The sequence below is a fragment of the Triplophysa rosa genome, linkage group LG22 (genome assembly GCF_024868665.1).
Source record: "Triplophysa rosa linkage group LG22, Trosa_1v2, whole genome shotgun sequence".
Taxonomy (NCBI): Eukaryota; Metazoa; Chordata; class Actinopteri; order Cypriniformes; family Nemacheilidae; genus Triplophysa; species Triplophysa rosa.
The window spans coordinates 16,446,082-16,470,943 of NC_079911.1; the positions used below are offsets into that span (position 1 = coordinate 16,446,082).

General features: G+C 40.4%; 1 protein-coding gene across 2 annotated transcripts in view; it reads left to right on the top strand.

Annotated features, from left to right (window-relative positions):
- msi2a (musashi RNA-binding protein 2a) overlaps window positions 1-24,343 on the top strand; it is a 134,133-nt gene extending 109,790 nt beyond the window's left edge. For both annotated transcript variants that reach the window (XM_057320809.1, XM_057320808.1), the window contains 7 exons: window positions 64-178; window positions 2,602-2,676; window positions 8,843-8,908; window positions 16,620-16,799; window positions 19,795-19,949; window positions 22,276-22,352; window positions 22,503-24,343. In XM_057320809.1, the coding sequence (XP_057176792.1) occupies window positions 64-178; window positions 2,602-2,676; window positions 8,843-8,908; window positions 16,620-16,799; window positions 19,795-19,949; window positions 22,276-22,317 (633 nt within the window). In that variant the 3' untranslated portion in view covers window positions 22,318-22,352; window positions 22,503-24,343. The remainder of the gene's footprint in view (window positions 1-63; window positions 179-2,601; window positions 2,677-8,842; window positions 8,909-16,619; window positions 16,800-19,794; window positions 19,950-22,275; window positions 22,353-22,502) is intronic.
- The last annotated feature ends 519 nt before the right edge of the window (window positions 24,344-24,862 follow it).

A 24,862-nucleotide genomic window follows, 5' to 3' on the forward strand; every position in this document is an offset into this window, starting at 1 on the left:
TCTTTCCCTCTCTCTCTCTCCCTCTCTCCCTCTCTCTCTCTCTCTCTCTCCTTTGGTCCACAGGTAGAATGTAAGAAGGCCCAGCCGAAGGAAGTGATGTTTCCCCCTGGCACGAGGGGCAGGGCGAGAAGTCTTCCGTACACCATGGACGCCTTCATGCTGGGCATGGGCATGTTGAGTGAGTGTCACGCAGACACAGTGACTGTTCACCTGACCGTCTGAATGGTTTAGTTCAGTGTAGGTGCTGCAGACCTGACGAGCAGATAAATGTCTGTATTAATGGCTCAAATGAAGAGGAAAATGAAGGTCTGCCTGACCTCTGCACCCGCTAATGACAACACGACTGAATGAGACCAAACCATCAGCACCATTCATTTATTTATTAAAACATGACTAATTATATTTTCATATTACATACTAATATTACAAAATGAACTATACATGATATATTATGCAAATAGTTTTTTGCCGTCTCTCTTTTTTGCTCTGTTGTGTCTCAGACATTTTGACCATGAGATCGGGCGAGTATCATTTGGTCTCTCCTCGCTCTTCCCTCATCCTCAACTTTTAACAAGCCGTGCACTTTCTAGACATTCTCATGGATTACTGCTGTGGAGGAGAGGAGGAACAAGCGAGAGAGAGGGAATGAGAGCATGAAGCACTCATGTGAAAATATTAACTCGCATCTTATCTAAATGAAACCGCACCGAACGGGACGACCAGACAGAACTTTGTATAATTTGCATATGAAAAAAAGCAGATCGGGGCTCATTATTTAAGGAACTGTACGTTTCTTATATGCCGAATCTCATTAAAGCCGGTGCGTTCTCGCTTTTGTTTACCGCAGCTAATCGTGTCATTTATCTTTATAGTCGGGAGCCGCGTGTATGTTTGCTGAGATTAATACACATTTGAACCGGCGCTCACTTCAGCTGCCGCAGATGTATAATTGATTTTAAAGTGAATCTGAGCTGTTGAGGCATAAAATAGGTATATTAGCCTGAACATTAATAATGCAAATCAGGGAGACAGAGAGACGGCAGAACCAAGGGAGGACACTGAATTTTTCCCACAATGCAATAGGATACAGAAATCTCATCTCTTCTTATTTCCTTGTGTTGTCTCATTTGGGGTTTTTTGGTCTCGTCTCATCTTTTTTATGTTCTAATCTCCTTGCATTATCTTTTTGTTGTCTCGTCTCATCTCATTTGGTCTCTTCTTGTCTCATCTTCTGTTATTGTGTCAGGTCTCAACTTATTTTTCTTTGTATCTCATCTTGTCGCTTTCATTTCTTTAATGTTCTTACGTCTCTTCTCATCTCATTTGGTCTCTTATTGTCTCAGCTCTTTGTATGGTCTCATCTTATTTTTTCTTTGTGTCTCATCTTATCTCTTCTCAATCATTTTTTCTCTTATCATCTTCCCCTTGTATCAGCTCATTTTGTCTCCTTGTATTGTCTATTTTGGACTCCCTTATCAGTTCTCTTCTGTTATCATCACCTCTTTGTGTGATCTAATTATTTTCTTGTCTCATCTCCTTGTATCACCTCATTTGAACTCTTTTGGTCTCATCTCATTTTTTCTTTGGGTCTCATCTTGGCTCTTATCAGTTCTTTTCTGGTTTTTTTCTTGACTCTTCTTATCTCATTTGGTCTCTTCTCGTCTCATCTCCTTGAATCACCTTATTTAGACTCTTTGGGTCTCATCTCATTTTTCTTGTTGCATCTCATATCGTCTCTTTTCATTTCATTTGTTCTGCTTTCATCTTCTTGCATTATCTAATTTAGTCTTGTCTCTTTTTTTTATTACTCTTTTGTCTCATTTGGACTCATCTCATTTTTTTGCATCTCTTCTCTTCTCTTTTGTTCTCATCTTATCTCTTTAACGTTTGTCTCATTTATTCTTAATGTGATAGTTCACCCATAAATAAAAATTCTGTCATCATTTACTCACCCCCCTGTCATTTCAAACTTGTATGACTTTCTTTCTTCCGAAGAAAACAAAAGTAGATATTTAGAAAAATGTTGTTAGCTGGACCCCATTCACTTGCATTGGTTTGTGTCCATACAATAGCGTCAATGGGGTCCGGTGCTGTCAAAAGAATATGGAGTGCCACATGACAACTTCATAAAACCCGTAAACAACACACATGCAGGCTTTGCACAGTCATGTTTAGAGCGTCGTCTTAAATCTGTGTGTGTTGTGATTTATGACAACGACGGTGACTGCTGCTTCACGCTCTTGTTTGCGAAAAACAACGTTAAATTAATTCAGCAATGTAAATTAAAGAGAAAAAGTGATCAAATAAGGCCAAGAATAACACCATCAGTACATCACTGTCTCTCTCACCGCAGTAGAGAAACAGATGGCACTGAAATTCCCTGAAGTTGCCTCTTTATTTGAGCTGCTCATGTGCTTGAAAACATCCTGTTGTAATATTCATCCTGTTATTAAAACACTGATGCTCACTACGGTGTGAGGGTACGTATACACGCTTCGTTCTGGCCTTGCTCCAGATTAGAGCACTATTGATCGGGTCAGATACACAGATTTTACCCCACGGGGCTGATGTTGATGATGTTGTTTGTGTGTGTGTCTGTAGGTTATCCAAACATCGTGGCAACGTACGGTCGAGGATACACAGGATTTTCTCCGAGTTACAGTTATCAGTTTCCAGGTGAGAACATTTATACCGTTACTGTATATCTATAACTGTCCCTGATTGGTTCTCGGTTTGTGAACGCAAAGTGCATCAGATTCGTCTGGTTTGTGTGTGTGTGTGTGTGTTTGCATGTGTGCTAGAGACGTGAAGGTGAGTCGTTGCTGACGGCCACCTGCCTGCTGATATCATGAGCACAGCTGATAAGGCATGATGGGAAATATCTTACAGCAGCACACATTTCTGTAATGGCTTTTCTCTCTGTGTGTGTACGTGTGCTTGATTGATGTTTATTTTTTCTTCATCATGTTCCGACTGTGCACTTATTTATGAATTAATACACAGAGAGGAAGGACAAATCACACAAACGACCTTTTTGTGCAAAGCGACCACAGAGCACTGTGTGGGATCCGTTTAGAGTTAATATCCTCTACTTAATTTTTTGGTCATCTGTTTTTATCAGAGTGTTTGTGTGTGTGGTGGAGGGTAAAAATTAGCCACTTGAGTGACAAGTGGTTTCAGCAACCAGGCGCCTCAGCTTCAGCCACGTCCTGCCTCTTTGCCCTTTTTCCATTATCCGGGAGTGACGCGCTGCTAAGATGGCGACGGCTGGCTCCGCCCACTAAACAGCTCCTCAGAAACCTACGGGTGACTTCACGGACACTTCGTCCATGTTGTATACAGTCTATGGTCATACTACATTGACAGGACTAATTCATGTAAGGTTGTGTGTGAGAGAGAATTGTTGATGTGTTTGGACATGTTTGTATATCCCGGTGGGGACCTAAACCTGAATGCACACCAACACATGGGGACTCGTGTCACTGTGGGGACCAAAATTGATATAAAAAGCTTATAAATTGTACAGAACAATATTTTTTAAAAATCAAAAAATGCAAAACGTTTTCTACGATCTTTAGGTTTAGGGGTTGGGTTAGGGGATAAAATATACAGTTTGTAAACCAGACATGTGTGTGTGTGTGTGTGTGTGTGTGTGTGTGTGTGTGTGTGTTTGTTTGGGTGCGTGCACGCTTGCTCAACAGGACAGCAGTGAAACGCACACAGATCCTGATGTCAGTAATTCTCTCTCTCACACACTTAAAGTCAATTAGAATCCTTCTGAGAGCATGAATGAAGCCACTGAGAAAGCCTGGTGATCTCTCTCTTTTTCTCTATCTCTCTCTCGTCATTATGGAAATCAGCCATCTGGAAGGAGAGTCTTGAAGAGCCGTTGCATTTTTATTCTCTTCATCTCATTTTTTTCTCATTTCACCTGTGCGTTGCATTTCAAGTCTAGCATTGGTATTTCTTTATGCACACACACATAATTGTGACTCGCTCAAAAACACACATTTACAGATCTAATAAGCATTCCTAGCTTTTCATCGAGTGCTAGCAGAGTTGTCTTTTTACCGTAGGAGGTACAAAAGAACAAGGTTAATGTGAATTGTTCCCGCTTTTAATGGTGATCATGTCTCAGGAGGACCTGAAAGCAGAATTCAGTTTATCTCACTTTTCCGTAACCTGAGTTCCAGAATTATACTTTCCATTTATTTTCCTCATAGGCAGTTCATTCCTAAATATTAATTTGTCAGAATCAGGCTATTTAATTGAATTTTAGTTAGTAAGTAATTTAGTTTAAGTTAAATTATCACTACGGTCAGTCCACTGTATTTTTTTCTTTGGAGAAACTGAATGGGATTTTATTTGCTCTAAAACAGACACTCTCTCTCTCTGTCACCATGAAAGCTTTTCACATGTTCTTGTGTAACCCACAAACCTTAAATCTGCACAAGAGTCAATGTCTTACAGATATTTCCGAGCTGTCTTGATGTGTTGGCGGTTTTGCAGTGCCCAAAGGTTCGTCGTGAGCGTTTGGTGAAGGCCATTAAAATGCATAACAAGTTAACAAAGTGTTTACTTGAGTAATAAAGAGGTGGACGAGCTAATGAATGCTAAGTGCTTCTGGCTAACATGATAGGCTGCTCATTAAGAGGGCGGAGTCATTCCTTCTGATGCTCTGAGATGCTTACGCCCGTATGTGTCGCCAACTGGAGTTCAGGAAAATCATTAGGCATTCTAAATATATGTCTGATACGTTTTTTTTCACAGAGAAAATATTTTTATCTTAGTAGATGGTTTGGCAGTTTTTATTTATTTTACATTATTAATCAGACTCAGATTAAACTGAATTTTAACATTTGTAAACTATTTATTATAATGTTAACAAGATTTTTTATTTCAGATTGTCTTTTACATTTGCGGTTTGTGTAAGCTGTTTTTAAAAAATAAATTGTTTGTCGTTCACATGTGGGTCATGCATGCATTTAAAATAGTAAAATATTGCATAGAAGAACACTTGTATCATATTTCATTTCTTATCATGTTGTGTTTTCATGCAGATGTTTCTCATCAATAGCAAGCAGTCTCATCTATACTTTGCACGCATCTAAAATGTTCACCTACAGATGGCCGGAGAGGTCGTCAAAAACCATCAGCCTGAAAAGACTTGCATTAGAAACAGGCCAAGCGCTTCGACTCTTTTGTGGCTGGCCGGAATGATTTATTTTTGACAACAAAGTTCGGCCTGCTTGATCGCTCTTTGACACACGACGGTTCGATCTTAGGCAGGACACGGAGAGATGGTTTTGTTTTATGATTTGATGTGCATTAGGTAACGGCTGTCACCTCCGTGACATCTGCTTCAAAGGTGTAAGATTCATCTCTCGATTAGACACGTGCTAACACGGGTGATTCACAGCGCATACGTGCTTAAAACCGAACTGTTTCTCCAGATTCAGCGTGATGAGGTTCTCTGATCAGATCACACTTGTGTTTGGGTTGCGCGGTCATGCCGTCCCTCTGCTCGTAAAATCATCTGTCATTACGGTGTGGCCGATGATGGCGTTTGAAGGGTTTTGCGATGTCCTGGGATCTTTCTGGAGATTTCTACTCCCACCTTCATAGTTATGGTTAATGGTGTATGAAAGGGCTAAAAAAAGATTGAGCCCTTTAATCTGCTGGGTGAAATGACTTTTCGTCCCCTAATCAAACGGCAGAAGACTTTCACGATGAAGATCCAGTGCCGCAAATGGTTTCATTTTGGGCAAAACCTTTCACCTATGAAGAGTGATCGTGGTTTGATTTAGAGACACCTGGGCATAGAGTCATATGCGTGATATTCCTCGCAGGTGTGTGTGTGTTTTGTTGCAAATAGGAAGCAAAGAAATTTGTTGATGTTTTTCTCACGTAGATGCTAAATTTGGCAAGCTTGCATTGCTGTGAAAGGAAAGAAAGACACATTTTATATCATGAAATGATTCTTCCATTCATTTTGTTTTCTCAGATCTGTTAAACTATAAGCCCGTCATCTCCAGCTCTTGATGTTCCTCAGGTTGGATTCATCACTTTCCTCCGGTCCAGGTTCCTCTCTCTCTTTTATCACAGAGCAGAGCATCTCCAATCCCTCCGTGTTCCCTCGGGGTCCACGTGTGAGGTTTTACGTTGCCCTGGAGGCTCTGACAGCAGCGGGGAGAGCACGGTGTCCTTGTGCTCTCAGCAGGCTTTTTCTCCCCCATCAGCCCGTTCGCTGGAGCAGATTCAAATAACGCCATAAAACCGAATGCTAAATATTGGCGTTATCGCCTCCGTAATGAAAAGCCCATGAAATTGATTTAATGCTGCAGCGCCTCTCTCAAGCAGCCTCTCATGGCGGAAACACAAAACAATGAGCCTCAGAGATCTAAAAATTATCCCGCCTAATCCTCCAAAGTTAATCTTTCGCAAGAACTTTGTTCCAGCGCTAACTTCGGAGGAGGAAGAGACCACTGGGAGATGGAAGATACGGTGCAGAGTAAAGGGATGGGGAAAAACAGAAGTACCAATGACTCCTCCGGTGAAGGACACTTCTGCTCGGCAACAGCGAGCGAAGAGAAAGAGAGGCAGGGATGCGTGACCGACATTAGCATTAGCATTAGCATACTGATTTGTGTTTTGTGAAGAGATTAATGAACTGAGGAAAGGAACAGGAAATGACATGACATGCGTAATTTAAACTAGAGAGGCCACAGAGGTTTGGGATTAACACTCATTCATCAGGACCTGTTTACCCCTTTTCCCTTTTTCTTTAGTCTTGTTTTACTGGCTGTTACACTGAAAGATGTTTGCTAGAATTTACAAGACGTTTTTCTACTAGGTTACTAGTGTACTAGACTAGAGTTTGATTTTGTGTCAATTTGACATCATTTGACTTCATTCCTGGTTAAAATAAAAAGTAAAAACTGCATTGTTATGCTTTAAACAGAGATGGCGATAGAGAGACAACAGTTAAGAATTACAGCTTGAAACACAATCAACAGCATCAATGTGCAACATAAACACCAGTTATGATTTTGTTCCTTTTATTTTGGTGGCAAAAAGTGAAAGCTATTTACATTCAAGAATTCACGTTGTTGAAGAAGAAAGAAGAATGTGAGACAAGGTGTTTTAAGGGAATAGCTGCATTTATTTTTACTATAATGAGCATTATGCAACATTTGTTGATGACTGACTTTGATTTGTATTTCACCCTGTTTTTCTTCTTCAGAACTATGGACAGGCTCACGTAAACCAGTTCTTGCTTTCAGACACCAACATAAAAAATATGGAAAACAAAATGACTGTCTTCATGTTTTTGTGACAGATGTTTCACAGTGACACATGTATGATGCAAATATGCAAGAGAACAGCCAAATAATTAATTGGAACAAAAACAATTTTTAAAAATAAAATAATGAAGGCAATTTTACGGCGAATAAGATATATTTTGGCTGGTTATTTAAAATTAATTTTGTTACCTAGCAACATCTTTTTATGGTGTTATCTCTGCAAAGCTGTTTATGTGGCGGTCCAAGTGGCGCTTGATGCCCTCCAGACCTCTTTTCATATCTTCACTGCTCTGATGAGCAGCTGTCAAACGCAGATACACGCCTTCATTAAAGTGCCGGGGCTGTAATTATGTTTGTTATGGAATAATAGTGCCGTTGATGCGCTGGCCTGGTGGATTTCTTTAATTGGCTTTTACAATGATGATGATTATGTTTGATTATATTGTTTGAACATTGTGAACTTACCTCTGTCGTTAAATATGGAGATTCTTCAGCACTCGCAGTTTAACGCCAACAAATCGCGTGGCATGAATCGCAATGTCATTCAGCCGAGTTTGCGTTAGTCTTTTGTGGAGTTCAGCATTTAGTTGTGTAGAAATAATTGACTCTCAACTGATGCATTTTCATAAACACACAAGAAGAGATGAGCCGTACGGGAGGGGTAGTCTGTGCTTGCATAAGCCGTGCTTTTAAATGAGCGCTCACAAAGTTTAATGTGCTCATGCACACACACACACACAGTCATTACTACCTGCCATTATGGACCTTAAAGAGATCCACATGTCCTCCGATGCTTCTCACTGAGATAATAGGCACTCAGTTACAAGCAATTAATCCCACAATCCTCTGCTCTCAGCTCTGCTATAGAGAATCATCCAGATTCCCCCCCCTTAAAAGGCCGTCATCGCTGGCCGGTCAAGCATCCCTGTGCCTTCACGTCATATGTCCACCGTACAAATGATCAGACTGATGTAATGTCATACTGATGCGTCTCCATCTGCTCTCTAACACGTGGACAGGCGCTGTCATCACGTGCATTAAATCATGTGCTTTCTTCATCCTCTTGTGCCGTTCAGGCAAACAGGTACATTTGTCCTCCCGGTGGAGTGACAGCTTTTATAAATACCCATAATTCTGCGCCGTCCATCTCGCATTTAGAGAAGTACAATAAAAGGGTTTTGGCATCTCACAGCAGTCTGAAACTTCACAGCCTACATGAGAGAAACAATCTTCACAATGGTCAACGTGTTCTTGTGCTTTGTGTAATTACGACGTTGAGAGAGAGAGAGAGAGAGAGAGTACATCCGAGTCCTGTAGGCCTGTTAGCTCAATAGACACGTCTCGCCAGCCGCTCTAAACGGTTTCATTTGAGTAATTATATTTGAGTTCTTTTGATTTATATGTAATTATTTGAGCGATGATGTAGCTTGTCCCCTGTGCGTGTTGCTGCAGTCTGAACGGAGCTGTTTTACGCTCGTGCGCTTGTAAATGTGATTGAGATGAAGAGCATCAGTTAATCATCCTATTCTTCTCTTCAGGTTTCCCAGCGACGGCGTACGGACCCGTGGCGGCGGCGGCAGCTGTGGCGGCAGCGCGAGGCTCAGGTAGGGCGACCAGGGGAAGATGCGGCTACATGGCGTACCCACAGAACACAGGGCCAGATAAACCGTCTTACCGCCTGTGTTCTGAGTAGCCACTGCCCTCCCCAGCCAAACACTCCTCAAATACACACACACTCGGCTTTAATAGTGTTATTCTATTGTCATGGTGTTTACTTATCATCTGTCTTTTCATTCATTCACTCACCTCATCATCATTCACTTGGATCTGGATATACTGTACACCGCTGGTCAAAGGTTTAGACCACCTGTTCGTTATTATTATTTCCACAACTCATCAAAACTGCACTGCAAAAAATCAACTACTTAGTATTTTTGTCTCGTTTTACAGTAGTAATGTTTAAAAATGAGTTTTACCTCTTTATTCAGTACTAAATTTAAGTTTATGTTTTAAGCGTAGACATACTTCATTTTTATGTTTCAGAAACCAAGATTTAATATCTTGGGTCACTTGTCAAGTACATGTATCGTTGTTCAAGAATTTTTTGATATTTGTACTACAAAACAAGAGTGTATGCAGTGAATGGACACAGATGTAACAATGGGACTAAAAAACAAAAGGAAATCAAAACAATATCATGTTGAAGTTTCTTACACGGCTCGTTGGAATGCTTGATTCTGATTGGCCAGTCGCAACATTTGCAGGTTCGTTATTCCCAGATAACAACCTCTCAAAACGAATAACACACGGTAACCTGGATGCAGCAAATCGTTTTGACTTTTTTTTTGACAAATTAAATGTAAATATGTCTTTTAATAACATATATGACATTAAAGGCGGGATCAGCGATTTCCTAATTATGCTTGTTTAGACAAGTCGGCCGAGTACCAAAACAACCTTGTAGCCAATCGGCAGTAAGGTGCACAGCGCTGACGAAAGCGAAAGATGGGGGTAGGGGTGTGTTTGTTTTGTTGATTTGAACATCAACAACAGCTAAGAGAAATTGGACACCCCTTTAAATTTACAAATGATTCAACCAAATTGCCTGTTCGTGACATTTGAACGTCGTTTCTTACCTTAAAACCGAAAGAAAAACGGCTTTTCCTCACGGAAGGTCTGCTTACGGTAAAAATGAGCTAATAAAATATTTCAAATTCACATTTCATGTCTATTTTTTTCTCATGTGGCAAGTAGCCGTGTAATAAGCGGGATAATGTACAAGCAGCCGGCTGTTATCGTGAAATAAGCCCCTTCAGTGTGATACAAGACCCTCCGCGCCACGTCGGGTGATCACACTGTCGGGGCTTATTTCTGCGATAACATCCGGCTGCCTGTACATTATCCCTTACTTATTTGTAATATAATTATAAGGTATTATAAGAGTTTCCATCTATGATGGCTTCTTATTGGCTGCATTTCTTCATTACTTATTCCAAGTCATTAATTTCAAAAACAATAAAAAGTTTTGTTTCAATAAAAATGTATATCGCTGCTGTCCTTCTGAAACCTTGTATCTCCATATTTTGTGATGTTTATCAGTGGGTTTTGCAAATATCTAACCAATAAAAAGTATTAAAAAGTGCTTCTCAACTTTAACAACACAGTTCCATTTCCTAAAAAACAGCGAATTGGGACATGTAAGGTTTCAGAAGGACAGCAACGATATGTTCATATGTATTATATTATATATTCGATTTTGTCGATCCAAATCATTTCAAACAGTTAAGCATACGCCTTCAGATCAGATAAAACATTTGAGTCAAGTGTCCCTAAACTGTCATCTCTTTGTCTGTGTCTTTACTTTCCTCACTTGTGTTGGTACTTGGACGATGCACTGTTTGAAATATACATTAACATGGGCACTCGGTGAACTCGCTAAACTTAAATGATTTTAGTACTCGTAAACATTCATATTTTTGTTTAAGAGTATTGGACCAAGTAAGACCGCACTTATATGTCGTGGTGATTAAATACACTCAATCCTCATTTGAATTTGTCCCCCATGCCCTTTTCACTGCTGCGTTCTGTGTCATAGAGAGTTTCAGTGATGCTCTGAAATATCTGTGGTATTCTCTCCGGGCCTGACAGAGAGACGGGAGAGAGAGCGCTGGCTCCGCAGGGGCCTCCTCCACGGGAGTCTCGCAGCCTTCTGGAGGCTGATCACCCAGGTGCACAAGCCTGTCTGTCCTTTCCCGCTATGCTGAGACATCTCCCTCCAGATCTCTGTGTGCCTTTCAGAGATGCTCTCTCAGAGGATCATGGGATGCATGTTTTTCTAGAGGTTGCTGTGTGTGGATCGATCCGCCCGTGATCATTCCAGCGGGAAAGTCTCTCTCGCTTTTGGTTCTCCTCACCAGTCTTGGTTGCTTAGCTTTCTCATCTCCTCCATCCCCCCCATCTACTATTTCTGTCTTTCGTCTGGTCTTTATCTTCTCTCTCCCTGGTGAGTTGGTAGTTGTCGTGAAGCGCTAACAGATCAGTGGAAAGTGATGAGTTTGCTCAGCAGATGGAGTGCAGTGGAGGCAGTTTCTCATACCCCGGTGGATTGTGGAAGTATGTTGAAGGTTCAACATTGCTGCGCTCTCTTGAATAATCAGTCCTGTGTCAGGATTTTTTTCAATGGATGACAGTTGCTGCATTTAACCCCAGTGTCCTATGAAATCTGCTGCTCTTCGTTTTTCCCGTCATTATTATTAGCGCTGCGAAACAAAACGCTGAACAGGGTCAATTTTGTTTGTTATAATTAACAACCAGGAATATGTTAAACACGGTATGTTTTTCAGGAAGTGATGTTCTTTCTAAAGCATTCTCCTCGCCCGGCTCCCCCAAACAGGTTCATTGGTTAGATTTGAGGGAGCAGATGAGACCAAAGCTGTGTTACGTTCTGCTCGGCTGCCGTGGGCCACCTGCCCGCCTGCCTGGGCATGAAGATACTCCTGTTTGGCAAAATACCTCACATTATCTGAGATCATTATCCATTTCATCCCAACAAGCTCTGTGAGCCTTAAAAAGCCTCTCCGCAGAGTGCCGTCTTGGCTCTGGTAGAGGATGTGAGATTAAACTGGCTCTACGGCCCCTGTGGGCTCCGGTCCCTCACTGCCCGTGTTCCCCCTGGACGGCATGTGATTAAAATCCCCCAGGCCTCCAGCAAAATAAGACAAACAGTGCATCTAAAATGCCCATCCCTGTCGCTAAGTGCTACCTTTTTGGGATTAGATCCGGTTCAGACCCCCGTGAAACCAAAATGTCGGATCTCACGGCACGTACACACAGCACTTCCCAGGCTTTTTCCTGTTGTGCGCATCTACATATCACAAGCTCCGTGGAAAGCATTGTGACTGAGCCGTCACTAATTTAGATCTTCCGTCTTGAATTTGAAAACTGAGCACGGGGACCTGAGCGCACACCAAAAAATGCCGGAATAAATCATGTGTTAAAATTCATTAGCGAAGCCTTTCTGAGCACCAAAATGACAAGACATTAAATATGTATTATTTATTAAATGTCGGCACTTACCGAAAAAAAGAGGTCTAGTGATGTTAATTAGGCAGCCGCTCAGTCAGAATGGACTGTTTTAAATGGAAAGTGAAAGCTGACTCCGGGCACGGCTGGGGCTTTTTCTCATTTTTAAATTGACGTAGGTGGAAATGGAGAGGCTAATTACAGCAGCTCTGAAATTCAAAGCTAATTCGAGGGCCAATATGAAGGACTTACTGACATCCGCCATCAAGTGGCTCGTTCTGATGGCCACCGGGGATTTCGCCGTGTGTGACACTCATCGCTGATCGCTTGAACAGCTCGGCTGTGTAAAAAGAGAGACACTGGTCTGTTTTATTGTGAATGTGATCGAAGGCTCTTAGATAGAGTTTGACGTGTGTTTAGCGTTGGAGAGAGAGAGAGGCAGTTTGAGGTCAGGTCTGTCATCTAAAGTGGTGAGCTGTTATCCACTCACAGGAAGCAGTGTTGATGACGGCGTGCACGCAACAGCCGTGACTCTACGAGCCCCCCCAGCCGCCCTGTTCTTCGGGAGAGAGATGGTGAGGCCGGGAGTGCGAAAGAGGGGGGAGAAGGATAATTATCGCCAGAAATGAGGCTCGGCGAACGATTCGCACTGCTGGGCCCGCTGATCCGGTCGTCACGGCAACGCCGACCCACTCATTTGTTTTGCAGATGAGTAATTACATCCAATTAGACTAGCGAGAGGAAGAAAAAAGAGAAACAAATGGAAGAAGGGCTCTTTTGTTTCGCGCTGATAGCTGGAATATTAATAATTGGGCTGAAGATACGATCGAGTGTAATACTGTAACTGGGAGCTGAGGCGAGTCTTCCGCTGGTTCTCCCACACTGCTCTCTTTCTCATTTAACACATGCACTTTACACTGTAGTTCTGCACCCGGTTTAGGGAGTTTGTGTTTATGGTTTCTATGGCATTTAGACAGATGTTGACACTATTGCAACATCATTCAAGTCATAAGAGTAAATGCAAGACTGCTGTGATATAGAAGTTAGTTAAATTAAACAAAATTGCTCATACTCATTTATTTACAGTACATAAGTTCATTAAGGTTCGCTGATAGTTCACTCTAAAATGAAAATTCCTTTATCATTTATTCAGCCTCATGCCATTCCAAACCTGTATGACTTTCTTTCTTCTTCAGAACACAAAAGAAGATATTTTGAAGAATGTTAGTAACCAAACAACATTGACCCCATTGACTTCCACTGTATGGACACAAACCACTGAGACATTTTTCAAAATATCATCTTTTGTCTTTCACAGAAAAAAGTCAATGATCAATGATGAATCCTTTTTTATTTTTGAGTGAACTATCCCATTAAAACCCAGTGTACCTATGTGACACACTATCAAACCTCAGCGATTGCTTTTTGTTTCCTTTGTTCCCAGTTTGCAGTAAAGATCTTCAGTTTCAGCTCCGAGAGCTCTGAGCTTTGGTGGAATAGTATTATTGATGAAATGTTACAGCAGATGTCTGTACTACTAAAACACAGCGTTTGATTGGTGTTCATTAGCGAGCTGCTAATTTGCACACATATTGCAGCATGGCGACAAAACGCATTTCTGCGCAAGACGACCGCATCATCCCAGCCCCCCGATGAGAGGCCCGCCGCCTCCCGAAGAAAACGTGTTCGGCTGTTGTTTTAGAAAAATCAGAGGAAAGCTATTATTTCTCCAACTTTGATGTCAGAGAAACGTTGCCCTCTCCGTTTCTCACCTTTGCTCAAGTGAAAGTAAATCATTTGTACGCTCTGAAAAGAAAATGAGCAGGGGAAGATAATCAGGCGACGGCTCGCTCCCAGATGGCTGCTTCTGCCGTCTTGCCATCTGACTGGAGAGCTCTTTTCTGCCTCATTTTATTCATATCCTTTTACACTGATGGCACTATCATTAGAGGCAATCTACCTGAACAATAAAGGTAATTTTCCTTGCCTTTATTAGATAAGACCTTCCCGACTGAGCGCCTTGTGCAGCTGAGGGCTAATTGTCCATGTCAGCGTAAACAAAGCGCCTGTGTACATCCGTTGTGTGTGTGAATGTCTGCTTTGTGTACCGTCGCTCCCGGTATCCTGTAATCGGCGGAATTAGGCAGATGGAACAGGAAGCTGCCATTGTGGCGTTCTGGCCATCTCCCCACTCGTGGAATGCACACGGCGAGGTTCCGGTGCGGGAGGGGTGCCGGCGTTCGCCAGCCTGCGCCCCGCTCGGCCGTTTAACAAATGGAGGAGCTTTCGCAGAGGTTGACTGTTGTTTGTTGTTAAAGATCTAATTAGAGAGTGCAGAACAGACAGCGGAAGCTTGTCTAATTAGCGGCAAGCACAAAAGCCACTTTGAAATTCAAGGGCGACTGGCGATTAGAATGCACGCCGAATGAAATGGATTAGGACGGAAAAGGGTGCCCGGCCTTTGTTTTGCTGTTGTGTTGTTGTTTGTTGACTGTAAGCGGAGGGCTGAAAGTTGAGATGAAGCGTGAAAGTCAGTTTAGGCTTGAACAACAGAGCAGGTGGAGTGAGAAGAGATATAAAGGACCAAAAGACTTAAGTTACTGTAAGATTCTTCAAAATAAATGGTTAGTTTGCTTTAAGTGACCCGGAATGACCTCACTGTGTGAAAACGTTTGCCTCTATTTCATCATCCATGTATAAAACAAAATTTCAGGTTACTTTATATACTTTTCTTTACGTGTGTTCACGTCAGACTGACATTTCCTGCTAAATCGTACACGACAGCTCAAATAAAAAGTTATATTATTTTTTTATTTGATATATTTTAAATATTTTTATTATTTTATAGATTTTTAACTAAATATTATATTATATATTATTATAACTTTAACTTTGTAAATCGGGTTAAGGTTAGGAGACAGTCTTCGTACCCGACAGCTCAAATTTTAATAATATATATTTATTATAATTATATTTTATGTAATTTTTTATATTTGACTTTTTTATGTTATATATATTTTTAATATATAATTGAATATATTATTATAAGTTTAACGTTATTATGCAATAAGGTTAGGGTTTATAATATTTTATATATAAATGTAATATATAATTTTGATTTTATTATAACTTAACTCTTGTTAGTTGGGTTAAGGAAACCGTTTTAAACAGTGACGCACTGTTTAAAGTACTAGCAACATCTGTAGCACATTTTAGCAACATGCAAAATTGATTCTGCATATTTTCCCTTAAATCAATAATTTTTTATTATTTTTAAAATGTAACTTTTTATTGTTTTATATATAAATTTTATTTTATTATAACTTTACTCTTGTGAATTTGGTTAAGGTAAGGCGACAGTTTAAACACAGATTTTTTTATGTCATAAAAATTTTTAAATGTTGCAGATTGTAGCTCAATTTCTACAAAGATGACTGAGCGCCCTTGTACATGGATTTTACGTAACAGTGGGTTTTTCTCTGCCATGCATCTTCATTTAGCACATTTTAGCAACATGCAAAATCCATTCTGCTTATTTTCAGTAAAATCATTGTGTTAAAGAAACTAAAAATATTTGCAGATTCTATCTAAAGAACCCACAATGTTCTAGTTTATACAGAGATGTAAATAGAATCAGTACAGCAGCACATATCTTTGATTCATCAAGTCACAAATTACAGTAAGCCGGCAGTATTGGAGCCGAGCCATTGCTCAGGCATTGAGCGTAATCTGACAGGCAGGCGTTTTGCCCCCAAACCATAGACGGCGAGGGGAAGCTGTAGCACTTGATGACAGAGAAACTACTTAGAGCTTCAGATTACTCTTGGCAGCTGTTGAGGGCGTCATCAGCGCTGTGATGTTCAGCGAGTCTTCAGGCCGCTCCTGCAGGTCCCAGACCCCGATGAAAAGCAAACATTCAGCAGGGGAGATGGAAGATGAAAAGGCCGTGTGGCGGATCTTGGCTTTCCTTGATTGAATTGTCTGCTAGTGCAAAAGGGGGATGAATACGTTCAATGCCATGTAGATAGCAACCCCACATGCTATAAATGTTATTTGTCATTATACTGTAAATCATTGTATTCTATAACTATTGTATGACAATACACAGATTTACTCTAAAATGAACTTAAAATGTTTTTAGGGTGATTGGTGTCTGCCCTTAAATCCATCCTTCCAAGATGGAGTCTCACCTCATTTCTGTGTTCACCCATTTCCTCCTGCATTTCTGTTAGAGTATACGCACATCATACAAACACCTGTCCCCTCAATGATGGCGTCCCCTCTATCTCTCAGGGTTCCCCGACTACGGCTTTTACTCTGGGCCTGGTGACCAGCGGGCCGCTCCCTGCTCCTTTGCCGACTATGCCACCCTGGGGCCCCATACGGGCCAGATGCTTCAAAGCGAGCACGTCACCTCCACCTGCAACTCGCCCTCCCAGCACCACCCAAGCCCGGACCACTTTAAGAGCTCAGGTGTGTATTGCGCACTTTTAGACTTGTTATGATACACCCCTTATCACTATAAGTAAGAACATTTTTTTTCAAACAAAACCAGCACATTGCATGCTGTACAGTAGGACCATCTATTTCATTTTTTGTGCATCCACTCATGTTGCAATAAAATCACTTCCGCATGATGCATGCTGATCACTTTAATGTGAAATATTCAATTTCAGCAAATGAAACAAATGTAGAAAGGACCAGACCTGGACCGGGTATTTTAATCTGGTCTCTGTATTATCCAAACTTAAGATGTGCATGCATAATTTGCATGTCTCTTCATACTACGTGTTGATTCTGAGATGCTTGTCGTATCACACCCTTACTGGAGAAAAATAGACTTGAATCCCTCCAGTAACTGTTTGAATATGTGGAGAACGGAGGAGAGTCAAGTCTCTCTCTCTCTCTAAAGTCATGCATTATGGCACTCATGTGTGGTACTCTTGTAATCACTGTGGTGATATGGCTCGAGTCAGGCCAGGTGTTGGGGATCTTTGGGTTTTGGCTCCTTCTGTCCTACTTCTCTCGCCTCATTTCATTTGGCAGGCAACAAGAGAATGTCTGTAGTCTTCCGCTGTACACCAATGATCTCATAGATTGGACATGAGGTTAACTCATGCTGATACTTCCGCCGAGAACTTGCACGCCTTATTAGTATTACTAGAAAGTATGGATGAAATCGAGCTCCTGCTCTTACAATTCATAGATGCACGTTGTTTTCTTCTTTATTGTATCTATAATCAAAACGTAATAACTTTAAACCAACTTTCATTTCAGGCTGATGTCACCAAGCCCTCTTATTTTTCAACTCCTCGCTTGCTAATAGTTTAGAGACCGCTTTTTATGATCCAGTCAGTTCTCCTCGAATAAAATCAAGTCACAGACTTTTTTTCCACATCGAATATCCTGCTTCTGCAAATTGACTTATTTAGGTGAGAAGTAAACACCATTTTGTGTTGATTTTAAGATCCGTAAAATACATTTAGCAGTGGACATTTTCTCTTTAGATGTTTTGTGCACTATTCATCCGTCTGCGAGTTCATAAGATCAAATATTGATTTGCTGGAGGTTTTGTTGTTATTGGCGTTCCACTTTTCCAACAGCGGTCTTTTCTTTGTCTGATGGTTCTAGATATTAACTTGAACCAGACAAACCAAAAAACATCCCTCAGTTTTCTCTTTTGTGTTGCCTTTGAAAGCTGAAGCTCATCTATCCGTTCACAGCAATATATGACCTTAATATTGCTTTCCGTGTATAGAGAAAGCTCTGTTATGAGGATCTGAAATCCTCCTGTACATTAGTTACAGTCTTTCAGAGGTCGATGCTGACGATATCGGTGTGTAGTTTTGCGTGCGCTCTGAGAAAAGCAGAACGTCTGCATCACCATCCCAGCAAAGCAGTTTGTTATCTCGCCGCCGGATGTGAAGGGTGACATCGATTAAAACCGAGCGCTGGGAGCCGAAGCGGGGCAGATGAGTCACCTGCGTCTTAAAAACACATGGCGTAATCGCGGGCCGGCGGGTTTAATTAGCATGGCTGCTGCTAAGCTACCAGTCAAAGCCAATAAATGTAAGTCATGTTTAGCTATTAAAGCTAATAGCAGTAACGGTTTAGCCCCGGGGTTTAATTTGAAGCATAAATCCTTTTTCTGGCAGAGAGAGGACAGCACTCACCTCAACAGAATCCAGCAATTATACGGAATAAAGATTACAGTACAAACACAAAACGCTTGTGAAAGCGCAGTAAGCCGCAGGACTGAGATAAGACGCATTGGGCTTTTCTGGAGAGTTAGTTAGTGCCATCTATTCTTACTAATTTGACACAATCTATATAACGTAATTGACAACATGGCAGTATTTAACAAAATATTTATTTTACAACAAAATATGTGCGTACCTAAACAAAATGTTTACGTGTTACTAGCTGTTTTGACTGAGTTTTCTGTAGTCTGACCACTTATGATTTTGTGAATGAACTTTGTGGCACATGCTTTACTTTCTCCTGGTTTATATACCTGTTGTAGTCATGTCTCATTTCTCAAGCTGTATTCTGTCATTCTGAAGTAAACAGTCGTGAGGGTTTTTTGTCGAATGCATGCTTACAGTCTCTATACTGTACATCTCTCCACACAGTAGAAAAGTCTGGATTCCCTGTTCCACTCTTCCATCAGAGCAGTTTAATGCAGTTTAATTATTCAGTTTAATGACGTGTTTTTGCATTTAAAACCAGACGGCAGGTGTCTCAACACGTGTTTAAAAGTGTTTTAAGATGCATCGCAAACATAAATGTCTGTCTCATACTTACTAGACCAACAATAAAAAATGAACGGTGATAAATGTGTCATGTGTGGATGAAAATGTTATATAGCTTTATACCCTGTCACATTAAGTGTTTTTTCATCATTTTTTATTTTAAATTTTAATTGTATTAAATTTCATAATGTATGAAATTTAGCGGCATCTAGCGTGAACGGCTCACTCCCCCCTCCCTTTTGAAACACTACAGTGGCTCTCACAGGACAAACATGTCATCACATTTTCGCTTCTTTGCTGAAGGAGATAACGCATTTACCAAATGTGCTCTGTAGAGCAGTTTGTCCATTTAGGGCTACTGTAGAAACAACATGGTTTGTCCTGTAGAAACAACATGGTGAATTCCATGTCAGGGGACCCGCAGTGTATGTAGATAGCAATAGCTCATTCTAAGGTGATAAAAACATAACGCTTCATTATGTAAGGTCTTTATACACCTCTGAAGACATAGTTATGTGTATTATATTACATTTCTGTCAATAGATCCTCTAAAAATTACACACAGCACCTTTGAAAACAATTATAATTTTTTTTAAATGGCCATAATATAATGCCCTTTGTCATATATTTTCACATAATTCTTCCCACTAGAATAATTTTGTAGCTTTAGCGGCATAAAGTTGATCAGAATTGTGGTGTGTGTGTGTCCTGTACAGGTGTTAATCCTCCTCGGCCATTAGGTTTCCCCGGTGCCAACAGTCCGGGACCCGTGGCAGACCTGTACGGCCCCAGCAGTCAGGACTCAGCTGTGGGAAATTACATCAGCGCAGCCAGCCCCCAGCCGGCCTCCGGGTTCAATCACAGTATTGCGGTGAGTAACGCTCTCTTAATCGCCCTCTGCCTCTTCTAAAACAGTCAGGACATCCCTAAATACAGAGACATAACAGTTCTGTTTCCTCCTCCTCAAATTTTAATTATTTTCCTCCAGGTGAAAAGTCAGAATCTGATTGGCTGTTTGTTTACCCCCATCAAACGCTTGATTGTCAGCGCATCAATTCAGAACTGAAGTCTTGATAATGAACACCAGAGGAATTAGTTCCGTTCGGAAATCCATCGAGTCACGAACCTTAGTTAGACTGACAGCTTGCTTGTCACCGATGTTTTGTTTGGGGAATAAAAGCGTCACAAACAGTTTCGAGGAAGTGAAAAGCTTCCACGCTTGGAAATGAGCAAATTGTCAAAATCAGATGTCGCTGTAACTAGCAGATGCTCTGACACCATCTCCAAACAAAAGCCTTGCGTTGCACAAAAGTTGCTTTAATTGGCTTTTGGCGGGGAGCTCACGGATTGTGTTTGCAGATGTCACGGACGTCAGGTTGCAGCTCGGTGTGGGCGCAGATCTCAATTTGAAGAAGAAAGCATTTATAGTGAGATGCCAAATTGAAATTAAATTATTCAGCCTGTTCCCGCGAAAAAGCACAAATTTTAATTTATGCTTGTGTTTGCAGTGAACTCCTCCTGTTCTCGTCTTCTGTATGTTTATATGGTGTTAATTAGAGAATCAGACTCATCAAAAACCCATGAATGAGCATTAACATGTTTTAAATGTAAAAGAATAGTTTATGGTTCTCACTGTTGCTCATTTTTTGCATACATTTTCACAAAGCACTTCATTGATGGCAGGGATATTAACTGCTGTCTGGAAACAGAAATGAGCAAAAACTCGGATCTTTTCTACTTCATTGCTGCCTCCTGGCATCTAAATAAAAACCTGTCACCGCACAAATTCATAACTTTATTCACCCACATTAGCGCAGTTCTGAGCGAGTGCCGTTTTGTGCCGTGCGATTAATTCTAAATTTAGCGCGAGTTAGTTCAGCTGGACTGATAGATGTGTGTTTAGCTCTCGATGTCTCAGTGCAGAACATTAACACAGGAAATGACGCAGAACTAAAATGCTCGTCTCCATTTATTTCACTGACACGTGTCATCAGTTTACCTCCTACTGGAACCCCCCCTCTCCCTCTCTCTCTTTCTTAAACTTGTCTTGTAGTATCAACACACGTCTCATATGAAATAAAGTTTCAAAACCCACGAACCTTAATTGAGGAAACGTGGAAGAAAAGCCAATATAAACTCCCGAAAGCCTTTCCTTCCTGTCCTCTATCGTGCCGGGTTAGACTGACTTTGATTTATTCGTATGGATTAGACAGATCCGCTCCTGCCATGCACACAATAGGCCGATGACAGGCCCGATAAGCGGCCGTGTTTCTCAGAAAGGCTTGTTGACAGTTTGCCGTTTGCCCTCTAAATCAGCCATGTGGGTTTGCGAGTTCCCAAACGGCATCGGACAATGGTCAGGATTTATTTATTTAGCGCTGATCAGCTTCACGGAGGAAGGATCAAGCCCAGTGCTTTTTCATCGGCTTTATTTTCTTTACTTTTGAATGATTTCAAGTTGCTTTGACATGGCTTGTGGGCCATAGTTTTATTTCTGTTGTACGTACATTTGTCCACACTGGGCCTAAAGGTATAATATGATTTTATAAGTAGGCCTAGAAAAGTCATTAAATTTCATTTTTCTTTAGTAAATACTACATTTATTATTTTTCAGTAAATGCCGTGTCTACGAAGGCTTTTAAAACCAAAATGCAGCTGTTAAGGTCAAAGCATCAAACTTCATTCTGGGTAGTGGCATCCAAAACATGATTGTTTTTGTCTCTCTCTCTCTCTTCTCTCTCTCTCTCTCTCTGTCTCTCTCTCTCTCTCTCTCTCTCTCTTCTCTTTCCTCTCTCTCTTCTCTCTCTCTCTTCTCCCTCTCTATCTCTCTCTGATTCTCCCGTCTCTCACTTCTCTCTCTCTCTCTCTCTCTCTCTCTCTCTCTCTCTCTCTCTCTCTCTCTCCCTCTCTCTCCCTCTCTCTCTCTCTCTCTCTCTCTCTCTCTCTCAATGAAATTATATGGGACACAGATTTCATTGGCACTTTCATCAGCATTATTCTTGAATAAATGTTCTCTTTTAAAGTGGACTTTTTGATTTTATGCACAAGTGAATAATGGCTCTCAATGACTGTTCATCGAAGAGTAAAGTGTGAATTGTTCTGTTATGTTAATCTGTCAATGTGTAGAACCGCCGTTTTTACGCTGCTTGAATGATTCTGTTCATCAAATGTCTTACATGTTATCTCTGTGTTTTCAGGGCCCTTTGATTGCAACAGCATTTACAAATGGATACCACTGAAAGCTCACCAGAGATACAGCGCCATCTCATTGGAGGTATTGTGTCTTTTATTGAATTTGTTTCACTTGTGGCCCACGGATTTACCTGAAACACTTAAATGCAGATATTTTTGCTGTTCATAATATCAGTGATGGTTTAGTGTTTGTAGTTTTCTGTTTCCTAACATGTCATCTCTGATTCACCAGATATCATCTGCAGACAGTGGCCAGAGTCTCTGATTGGCTCGTGTACAGTTGATGTAATAAGACTTCAAGCACTACAGGTTCTGATTGGTGAAAGGGCGAGGGGGGTGGAACCAAATAAAGGGGAGAAGAAAAACATCTCAGAACACATCACAACTGCTGTAACCATAACCCCGCCCTCCTATCACTGCAGGACTCCTCCCATTTTTATTTCCGTCTGCTTTTTTAAATTTGGCTTTTAATTAAGAAATATGCTTTTTAGCATTGATTACGTTTCAAGTTAGTTTTGGGCTTAAGTCAGAAGTTGTTTTTAGTCACAGTTTTAGTGCCAGTTGATGTGAGAATCGAAGTTTAACGCTGTATTTTTCATGGACAGACCCCACTTAAAGACACCACGCCGCGCCATTCAAAAAGAATACAACGTAATCTTAGTAGCTGTTTTTAATTCTTGTGAAGTCTCATTGTTGATCATAATGACCTATTTTTGGGCAATACAGAGGGAGAGGACTCCAATATTTTTATGGTCCTTTTTATATATATATATCTATCTATCTATCTGTGTTGTTGTTGTCATTTAGGAAGAAAAAAGTATACCGTAACATTTTTTTTCAAATGAAAACATTGTGGCTTGAAATATAAGAGAAATTTAAATGTAAACATACTTCACTGCAAATATTCAGTTTAGGCATATTTTTCTGACGGTGTTTCCAACAAATACATCGCAGGGTGCAAGAAACTGACATTTTGGTGGCAAAACATAGATTTTTCAACTACTTTAAACAATCTGAATCATTTCACAGGTGTAAAACCAGCATATTCCCATGAACTTTAGATTATTTGAGCTGCATCTGTTTTCATTTACCGTGGAGTTTCAGAAAGAACAAAACTCCCATCCAAAGCACACTGTGTGTAGTGAGCAACAAAAGGACTTGACATTTTTCTGTGTTCTGCACATTCTGACACTTTTATACTCCTGAGAAGAAAAAAATCTTACTATGTTGTCTGTTGTTGTTAATGTTGTCTAACAGAGGAAATTCCTCTTGATTTTGGAACTTATTGTGGACTACGTGAACAAAGCAGTTTATTGCTTTTTTTTTGGCTGAAGAAAGCGAGCATTTTTATGAATCATACCTCAGACCTGTGAGATATAATTTATTCGGAGAGCAAACGTGCAGATGGAGTGTACAGAGAAAGCTATGCACTGTGTACTAAAGAACGACGGTTTTCTCTTTGCACATGCTAGCTGTCACGAGTGACCTTACGGAAATTTGATGTATGAAAAATTGTTCAGTGAATGTTGCTTTTATTTTTCTGCCGCTGGCGTCCGGAATGCAGGTTGAGAGGAGGCCAAACGAAAAGCAATCTATTACTGGCGTGCTCAGATTTCATTTCAAGGATATAGCCAACGTTTTATCTTAAATATTGACGTATTTTAATATACAGCCAGTTGAAGACAAAAAAAGTTGACCTGAAACCTGAGCTGCTGTTTTGATTTCTTTGACGTTTATTGCTGGTTTAGGTCAAACGCGTATATAAAATGCAGATTTTTAATGTTAATGATCTTATATGTATATTCTGATGTAAATGTGTCTTTTTTCCTGCTGCGGATGTAAACTGTTTTGTTTTATGAATTCTGTTTTATTTGGTGTAGTCTGGTGGTCAGAGGCGCACATGCTAAACACTGAAGCCTCTTAAAGATCCAGTCACGTAATAATAGTTAAACAAACGGAAGGAACAGAATGAGGGACGAAAATTGTTGTAATGTTCAAATGTAAAAGAAAAATGTAATACAAAACATTAAAAAAGACAGAGAATGTGTTTGTTCAATAAATTTGTTCTTTATTCAGGGTATTTGGGGCTGTTGGTGATAAATGGGAAATATTATATCTACCCGTACTGAGGAAACTACTTTATAACTTAAGTTGATTGTAGTTTCAAAGTAACTCGACAACAGTCCAGCTTCCCTCAGGAGCTGACTACACCAGCTACACTGAAGCAAATGTTTAATCTTAAATTTATAAAATAGAATAACCAGATAATGTTTGTTTTTAATATTTTATTTTGCAGTCAGCAAAGTGTTTTTTTGCACAATAAGCTCAAATTAAATTTACTCAAGGAGTAGCAAAAATATTTTACATGAACTTCAATAAGTAAAACTATAAAACGCTTTTTTTATGATTGATGAAAAGTTTGTCGAGTGATGAATTGCAGCATTTCCATAAATATTTTACTTACTGTAGTACAAGATACAGTGACTTCATATGGGCCTCATGTAAATTATTTTTTTTAACAGGTCATGCACAAACAAAGTCCGATTTAGTTTACGTGTAAAATATTTGTATCAGTTCCTTCAGATTTTAATT